General features: G+C 39.3%; 1 protein-coding gene across 1 annotated transcript; it reads left to right on the plus strand.

The window, feature by feature from the left end:
• Positions 1-417: 417 nt before the first annotated feature.
• On the plus strand, positions 418-6295 carry LOC145718992 (DNA polymerase theta-like). Its single transcript, XM_081810506.1, has 3 exons — positions 418-2219; positions 4978-5093; positions 5538-6295. The coding sequence occupies exons 1-3, from the start codon at positions 2198-2200 to the stop codon at positions 5649-5651; spliced, it is 252 nt and encodes an 83-aa protein (XP_081666632.1). The 5' UTR covers positions 418-2197; the 3' UTR covers positions 5652-6295.
• The last annotated feature ends 3132 nt before the right edge of the window (positions 6296-9427 follow it).

The following is a 9427-nucleotide window of genomic DNA, read 5'->3' on the forward strand; positions in this document are numbered from 1 at the left end:
AGATTTACATTTGCTTTTGGCAGGAGACTAGAATGACCAACAATCTAGGATGACTTTGATCCAATTTCAGGAATAGAAATGATTCGAAGCAAAGATGTTAAGACCAGACTATTTCTAATTTATCTTTTTTCCTAGGGTGTTAGTTTTGGGGTGGCAACTTGATGGTTTACTAGTGCTCCTTCTACTTCTTGCCCCCCTGTTTGTTCCCCAGACACCTCAAGACCATCAAGCTCTGCTCAGAGGTTCTCTCAGCTGCATCTTCTGGAATCTATTGATTTCTTTGGGAGAAATGTGGCCTCCAATGCCAGGGTCACCTCCTTGATTTTCTTTCTCTCATAGCTCTCTAGGTTCTATAATTTCCCATTTCCTTTTTAACCATCTGATTCAAACCATCTGATTCATTCTCTATCCAGCTTTTCCCATTGTTATCAGTCGGAGGGTTGGTCCTAATGGCCTAATCTCCCATTACCAGAAACCTATGTTTTTTATGTACATGAAAAAGCCCTAAAAAGAAAGAAGGAAGGAAAGGAAAGGAAGGAAAGAAAGAAAGAAAAGCAAAAGCCAAAGCCCTGGTCATTAAGGGACAGAGGTTGTAAGACACGAAGCCCAAAGACTGCCAAGTTTTTTTATTTTGGAAGAGAATCAGGGAAATACAATATGATGAAAGTTAAGTATATATCTTACTTTTATTTTTATGCTTGCTTATGTCACAGTAAAAAACACCCCAAAATTTCAATGGCTTATAATAAGAAACTTTATTTTTAATTCATGTTAGAGTTTGGCTCTGGGTTGACTGTGGCTCTGTTCCTTATTTTCTTCATTCTGGAATTCAGAAGGAAAGAAAAGTCTCTGTCTGGGATAAGCTTTTTTGTATGTGTGACAGTGTTGGATAGCTCTTAAAATGCCATAGATGGGGCTGTATGTCAATTTTATTCACATTTCATTCACCAAAGCAAGTCAAGGTCAATCTTCTCGGGTGAGTAACACTTGAAATCATGTGGCAGTGGGTGGGGCAGCAAGTAAGAGCAACAATAACACAGTCCACTACAAAGAGGCCTACGGTTTCAAGGAGAGGAGTTGGTAGAACTCTGAAATTCAGTCACTCTTTAAACAGTGACAACTGAATGAGTTTAAAGTGGATTCATCAGCATCTGACAAAACAATAAAAAAAAAAAAAAAGGAAAGTCTATCTCTTTAAGAAGTATTTACTATACTAGGAGTTGGTTGTAGCCCAGGTGACATGGAACTAGGCTCAAGTTACATAGATCCTTCCAGTGTGCAGACCCTTCCCATTTTCTGAGACCTTTTGGGACAGTAGATATGGTATTCATGGATAGGTTATACCTTGAATGTTAACCCAGATGCCCATCCTTGCTGCTTTAGGATGATCACTTTTAGCAGCTATGGTTGCCTGCCAAGAAGTTCATGGCAGCAGTAGTTTCGGGGAAGTGCTAACTTAATACCTAGGAATCTAGGGTCTGCATTTTTACTAGCAGCTAGTGATTGGCCCCAGCAGCCCATAAAAAAACTCTGATTTGTACCAGAGGGCTCCAGATGCTCTGGGGCCAAACTCTACATAAGACCAGAAGCCACTGATATGGAGAATATGCTTGGAACATTCTATCTCACATCACAAAGAATGATATTCTACCTATATCTATTTAGGATTAAGAGGAATTGTATTTTAAGGAATAGCTCTTTTAGAGTGAAGTTTAGAACAACTAGAACATTGATGATATATGTTTATGAAATAATTTTGAGCTACTAAATACATTTTAAGTGTAATGTAGTTTTTTATTCCAGAATGTTGAAGATTTCTAAACTGAAGCAATCTGACCTTCTTCTATTTAGACTGTTCTCATGTGGATGATGGCCCAGAATCTAGAGCCATGGATCATTCTAATTGTTATTCTTAGGATACAGCTTAATAGTTGATGTCCTGGGTCACATCTTGGTCCAGATTTCCAGTCTGGTTACAGATGTGAGCACTGATCTGTGGACACTAAAAGCAGGTATGAAACCATGTAGGTGTATCTGATGGAGCCCTTGTTATTGTTTTTCGAAGGCTGAGCGTCAGGCCATCAACACAACAGTCCAAGGTTCGGCAGCTGATATTGTCAAAATAGCCACAGTTAACATTCAGAAGCAATTAGAAACCTTCCACTCAACCTTCAAGTCCCATGGTCATCGGGAGAGTATGCTCCAAAGTGACAGAACAGGTTTGTTCATAAATGAGGACGCTGCTATAATGTAGTGAGATTAATTGTATCAGAAAAGAAAAAGGGAAGCATTTTATATATTATTTCTCAGCAGTTTTCAAACGTTTTGGTCTCATGATGTCTTTACATTCTCAGAATTACTAAGGGTCCCAAAGAACTTTTGTTTATGTGGGTTATATATACTAATATTTACCATATTAGAAATTTAAACAGGGAATTCAAAAACATGTATTAACATTTGAAAATAATAATAAACTCACAGTATGTCAGCATAAGTAACATGTTTTCTTAAAAACAACTACATCTTTTAGAACAAGAAAAAATTGGTGCTGAATGGTTTTAGTTTACATTTCTGCAAGTCTCTTTATTGTATGACTTAAGAGAAGATATTTGGATTCTCTTATATATTTCTGCATCCAGTTTGTTGCAATCTCACCTGTCCTGTAACCTCTGGAAAACCCTCTTATACAGTCTTTGGTGATAAATGTTCCAGTTTGTGGGGGACTGATGGGTTTCCCAGGATATGGGACTTTTAGTGCTAACTCAGGATAGTTGGTTACTTTGCTGTGCACTTTGGAGAGAATGAGACTGAAAAAGGAAAATCACCTCTGAGTGTTATTATGAAAATAATTTGACTTTGAAGATACCTTGAAGGAATCTTAGGGATCCTCTGGTCCTTAGATAACACCTTAAGAACATGTTGATTTTCCTATTCATCACCTTCCGTGTTCTCGGAAATCTGGGAATATATACTGAGTTGACTTCCTTATCACATATATTTCTTTGCCGGTATTGCCATCTTTTCTTCTTATTTTCCTAAGTTCTGTCCTTATTGCTTGGATAGATTATTTCTTGTTCTGACAAGTAGATTCCCTTCTCTGTTTGTCCCATGTCCATACTTTCGCTTTAAATACCATTTCAATGTGCTTGAGATTGCCAAACCATGACTCCAGCCAGGTTTTAAATTTTCCTGGGAGGAAGTTAAGAAGGTTTGGGGCATAAATGGGAAGAATCAACTGCTGGAGATGAGTCACAAAAAGTAAGATCAGCTGTTTAGAATGGAATTTGCTATTTCTAGAAGAGACATGCTTATACATTGTAGAGAATAATACAGTCAGTCACACAGATATAGATGTTCACTTACATACAAAAATACGTAGATATAAAGACTTATTTGCCCATCAAATGAGGATTATTAATTTTATTTTCTTACCCCCCACCCCCCAAATATCTAAGGCTACTCAATCAACATTTTGTGTGTGGCAGTGTGCACACACACACCACACTCACACCACACACACCTTCTCTCTCTATAGAGAGAATAAATGATCAAACTTATTTGGGGAATAACACTGTACTGTGTGGTTTAGAGGATTTGGAAATAAAAGTTATCCACCTCTTTTAAGTTTAAAATCTAAGGAAAGGAAGGGAAGATGTGATCTGTGACTGAAATATTTACATAACTGTTCACAGCAGAGTGATGCAGTGCTAGAATGAGGGTATAGACAATAACAGCCTTTGGAGTGGGTGGAAGGCAATTTGGGTATGTCACTGAGGATCACTTCCTGGACTCGTGCTGGGTGAAAGGTAGTGTGGTCGGTCAGCTGAGCCCAAGGAAGCAGCCCACACAGGAAACAGGAGGGTCATAGCCAAAGAACAATGGGAAATCAAGAGGATGAAGGTATGGTGACTGGAAAGCAGAAAAGCATCCTGATAACCAATGATGTGAGCTAAGTGGGGCCTGGTGGGGCAGCGCAGATTTCAGTCAGCTGGCAAACAGATAGATGCACAGCTGTTGCAGCCCTGGGACGGAAGCAGCTTGCCACAGCCTCATCTGCCTTTGCTCTCTTACCCTGTAAGAGCCACCTGTGAGGAAACTTAGGCTGCAGGTCATGACAGCTGAAGAACCCTCTCTGAGGGAAGCTCCAGATACTGAGGAAAATCATGTTTGTGCTGCCTGGAAGGATAGGAAATTTGGGTGGCAGAGAGGAAGGACTGCTGTGAGATATGGGCAAATGATTAAGGGCAGTTACTCTAAAGGTATTAATGTTGAACCTCATCCTAATGATCAGTGGGGGATAATCTGTACTGCTAGGCCCAGCTTGTTAGGAGATGGTAACTAAGTCTAATACAGTGGAGTTACAGGTTCTTTTGAGAATCTACTGAACAATCATCTCCACAGAAAAATGTATAGATACAACTTCAAGGGATTCGTACAGTCTCTGAAGTCCTCATTTGGACCCTGGGTTGAGAATTACTTGTCGGCAGCATGAGGTCCAACTGGGAAAACACCAGTGCTACCACAGTGACACTTCTGGCCATAAAAAGATATCAGGGAGTGTCCTTCTTATAAACACTGCCTAACGACAATACCAGCTCACTCTCCTGGGGCAGGGATCAGGCCCCATACTACTCTGGTGCTATTACACAGAGAAGTTGGTAGTGAGGGCGCCATGGAAAGTGAAGATGTTGGTTGCTTATAAGAAATAAGGTAGACATCTTTTGGAGCAGAGTTCTTCAAACTCCATTTACTGACTTCTTTGTTACATTCCTCCTTTCTGGGAGGAAGTTGGTAGAGTTTTGAGTTTACCTGATAGGTGGGAAGTCAGCAAGTAGATATTTTCCTAATAGTTCTAAATCTTATGTGTTTTAATCTCTTAATTAAAATTCCCCAGAGTTTCTCAAAATCCCTAAAAATACTATTCTTCTATGTCACGGTGATATGCTGATCAGTTTTCCTACTTCTTTCATGGGGTAGGATTGTTAACAAAGAGAAAACTGCAAGGGATGTTCTCCCCAATCAGAGGAGGCTTCTTCATCCTTCAACTCCATGATGAGCTCTTATATGAAGTGGCAGAAGAGGATGTTGTTCAGGTATTTTTGCAGTGTTTGTGTCCATTTCATAGAACGCTAAGATGCCGTAGGTCAAGTTAAGATGTATGAGATTTCTGGAACCCTTTCCCATTCCCAGATGGCTATATAAATGTTGAGTCCATAAGGGTAGAGAAAGAGCTAAGAGTGTTCAGTTTCATACTCATTTTTAAAGAAACTTTTGATGCAGGGCTGTTTTTGTTTGGGAGAAGTTAGATGAGAGTCTTGCCCTGAGGGTTTAAAAACTGAGCATTCTCACTGAAACTGGCAGAGCTCCTGCTCATCAGTGCAGACCAGTTTGGGATGCCTGACTCTTTTCGAATTTTGAGTTTTAAGCACCATGAGGTGAAGAGCTCCAGTCTGGCTTATCACCTCAGTGGGTGGGTTGGGAACCATTCTTTGATTCAGAAGAGAGTTTGTTAACCTCTTTTTTTTTTTTTTTTGCAGGTAGCTCAGATTGTTAAGAATGAAATGGAAAGTGCCATAGAACTTTCTGTGAAACTGAAAGTGAAAGTGAAAATAGGTGCGAGCTGGGGAGAGCTGAAGGACTTTGATGTGTAATTGTACAGCTGACTAAGTCCTTGTGGGGAAGCCTGGTGTAGGTACAACCACATGGAAGAGAGATTACCCTTTCACGTATTTCAGGAAGACCAGCTCTCAAGTCTTGATGGATGTGGAATAGTAATGTTAGTGAGAGTTTCAAACTGCATATCCAGACTTTATTCTCTGTAGTATAAAGAAACTCTTTTTGAGACAAAATACCAAGTTTAGTGATTATATTCACTCTCAAAGAGTATATATGAAATCGCCTTTTACAGCTCTTTATGGCTCTAAACATGTTCAGAACATGTGATTGAAGTATGCACTTAGCACTTTGGATCTCATCTGTCTGAAGCATGAAGACCATGGAACTGCTGGCTCAGGGGCATTTCCAGCCCTGTCCAGGATTTGGACTCTTGTGATGCAGACCCCAGCAGGAGCCATGGGCAGATAGAGCTTTGGTTTCTCATACACTACCACAGTTAGGCATTGTGTGTGATTTTTTTCTCCCATAGCAATTTAAGACTACTGGAGTAGCCTTTGTAAGCAGCATTGGCTAATAAATTCTGAATTCTGTAAAGTGGTAGACTTATTATGGATGTCATCTAGGAATGGATTTTCATGAAAGGGTGTTTCTTCTCCTTTTCCCTCCTCAATTCATACAATGAATGTATTTGCAATACTGAGGTATTATAAAATAAGCTACACCTCTTCATGAGGTATCCTGTTCTGTAAGATCAGATGTTTATGCTGCAGTTTAATATGATAATGCCAAAGAAGGAAGACACTCCCGTGTCCATCTCTTAGTGCCCCTTTCTGTGTTTGTGGCATGGTGGGAATACCCATTGCTAAAGAGATAATATTTTATAATTCCAATCAAAGGTGTATTACTGACTTTTTTGCTGTTGAAATAAAATGAATTATGAGAAACTTTATATCAGCAGTTCAGTTTTTTAAATTGTGTTTCATCTAAGAGTATCAGAAATATGTGTTCCTAGTTATTTATTCTAGGGTTTGCATTGTTAAGTTGGTTCAACAATGTCTATGCACATAGGAAATGTTTCTTATATTCTTAATCAGTTATCAGAAGAGTTCTTTTGTGTTTATTAACCAGAAATGTTTAAAAAGACAGTCACTTTATAAACAAAGTGTAATACACTATTAGTAGTTGCATATTAGTGCACAAAATACTCAGACATGTTTTTGGGGGGTGAGAGGGAGTGGGCAAAAGATGGCACAGATAAGAGGGAAGTTATATCATTATTTCTTGAGTTTTTTCCATATTCACCCGTACCATGTTTCTCAGAGAGAAAAGCTGTAGTGCTGTCAGTATTCAGGTGGCCTTGAGATCCAGCACAAGAGAAGGCTCATTCTGTTTACTTGTGAGTTTTCTCTAAACATAAGTGCAGACACATAGGTCATTTCCACCTGATTTTCTGCAGCAGTGGCTCTGGATGTGTAGTCCCATGCATCCTCTCATCCTTTCGACTTACCCGCCCACTACGAGCTGGATTTAAAACAAACAGGCAGCCCTTGCTATGCATGGTTCAGTTAGGCACAAATTCCAGTTACCATGGTTTACTTAAATAACACTAGTGCCCCTAATCACACAATTGAAATTTCAGTTCCCAGGGTATAGTAACTGAGTAATTGCATCAAGTTCAGACTTTACTGGTAGTTCTTCAGTCCACAAATCATTATGTAAATACTAATGAGCACTGTGGTAAGCAGAATAATGCTCCCCCCATCCCCATTCTAATCTCCCAAACCTGCGACCATGTTATAATAAATGTTAAAAGGGACATTGCTGAGGTCATTAAGGTAGAGATCTTGAAATGGGAAAATTACCTAGGTTCCAATATAAACACATTGGTCCTTATAAGGGGAAGACAGATGGTCAGAATCAGAGGAGGATGGTGAAGATGGAAATAGATTGAGATTCGAAGATGTTGCACTGCTGACTTTAAAGATGGAGGAAGGGGCCATCAGCCAAGGAATGCAGGCAGTCTCTGGAAGCTGGAAAAGGCAATGGAATAGAAGTGGATTCTCCCCTACAACCTCCAGAAAGGACGCAGCCCTGCCAACACCTTGTTTTCACCCCAATAAGACTATATCGGACTGCTGACCACCAAAACTGTAAGATAATAATCAGTGTTGTTTGTTTGTTTTTCCATTTTATTGAGATATAATCGATACATAGAACTGTGTAAGTTTAAGGTGTACAGCATAATGACTTGACTTACATATATTGTGAAATGATTATCAAAATAAGTTAACATCCATCACCTCATTTGGATACCAAAAAAAAAAAGAAAAGGTTTTTTCCTTGTGATGAGAACTTTTAGAATTTATTCTCTTGGCAACTTTCAAATATACAATCCAGTAGTTTTAGCTATAGTCATCATGTTGTACATCACATCTCCAGTGCTTAGTTATCTTGTAACTGGAGGTCTGTACCTCTTGACCATCTTCCTCTAGTTCTCCCCTTCCCCTACCTTCTGCCTCTGGTAACCACATATCTGATATCTTTTTCTATGAGTTTGTTTTTTAAAGATTCCACATATAAGTTGAGATCATAAAATATTTGTCTTTCTCTGTCAGACTTATTTCACTTAGCATATTGCCCTCAAGGTCCATCCATATTGTCTCAAATGGTAGAATTTCCTCTTTTTTATGGCTAAATAATATTGTGTTGAATATATAGTTCACAATTTCTTTATGTATTCATCCACCAATGGACACATAGGTTGTTTGCATGTCTTGGCTATTGTAAATGATGTTAATAGGGGGGCACAGATACCTCTTTGATAAGTGTTCCCGTTTCCTTCAGTTAAATACCCAGAAGTGGAATTACTAGATCATATGGTAGTCCTATTCTTTTTTTTTTTTGCATTTTTTTTTTAAGATTTTATTTATTTATTTGACAGAGACAGAGATAGCGAGAGCAGGAACACAAGCAGCAGGAGTGGGAGAGGGAGAAGCAGGCTTCCTCTCGAGGAGGGAGCCCGATGTGGGACTCAATCCCAGGACCCTGGGATCATGACCTGAGCCGAAGGCAGATGCTTAACAACTGAGCCACCCAGGCGCCCGGTAGTCCTATTCTTAATTTTTTGAGAAACCTTCGTACTATTTTCTGCAGTGGTTGCACCAGTTTGCATTCCCACCAACAGGGCACAAGAGTTCCCCTGTCTCCATATTCTAGCCAACACTTGTTATTTCTTGTCTTTTTGATGATAGCCATTCTAATGGGTGTGAGGTTTTGATTTGCATTTCCCTGATGATTAATGATGTTGTGCATCTTTTCACGTACCTGTTGGCCATTTGTGTATCTTCTTTGGAAAAATGTCTATTCATATCTTCTACCCATTTTTTAATTTGATTAATTGGGAGTTTTTGTGGATTTTTTTTTCCTTGTTAATTTTTTTAAATTTAATTTAATTTTATTATGCTAGTCACCATACAATACATCATTAGTTTTTGATGTAGTGTTCCATGATTCATTGTTTTCGTATAACACCCAGTGATCCATGCAGGACGTGCCCTCCTTAATACCCATCACCGGGCTAACCCATCCTCCCAACCCCCTCCCCTCTAAAACTCTCTGTTTGTTTCTCGGAGTCCATAGTCTCTCATGGTTCGTGTCACCCTCAGATTCCCCCGCCCCTGCATTTTCCCCTTCCTTCTCCTAATGTCCTCCATGCTATTCCTTATGTTCCACAAATAAGTGAAACCATATGGTAATTGACTTTCTCTGCTTGACTTATTTCACTTAGAATAATCTCCTCCAGTCCCATCCA

The sequence above is a fragment of the Leptonychotes weddellii genome, unplaced genomic scaffold (assembly GCF_054177405.1).
Source record: "Leptonychotes weddellii isolate Sample4059 unplaced genomic scaffold, ASM5417740v2 HiC_scaffold_273, whole genome shotgun sequence".
NCBI classification, from domain to species: Eukaryota; Metazoa; Chordata; class Mammalia; order Carnivora; family Phocidae; genus Leptonychotes; species Leptonychotes weddellii.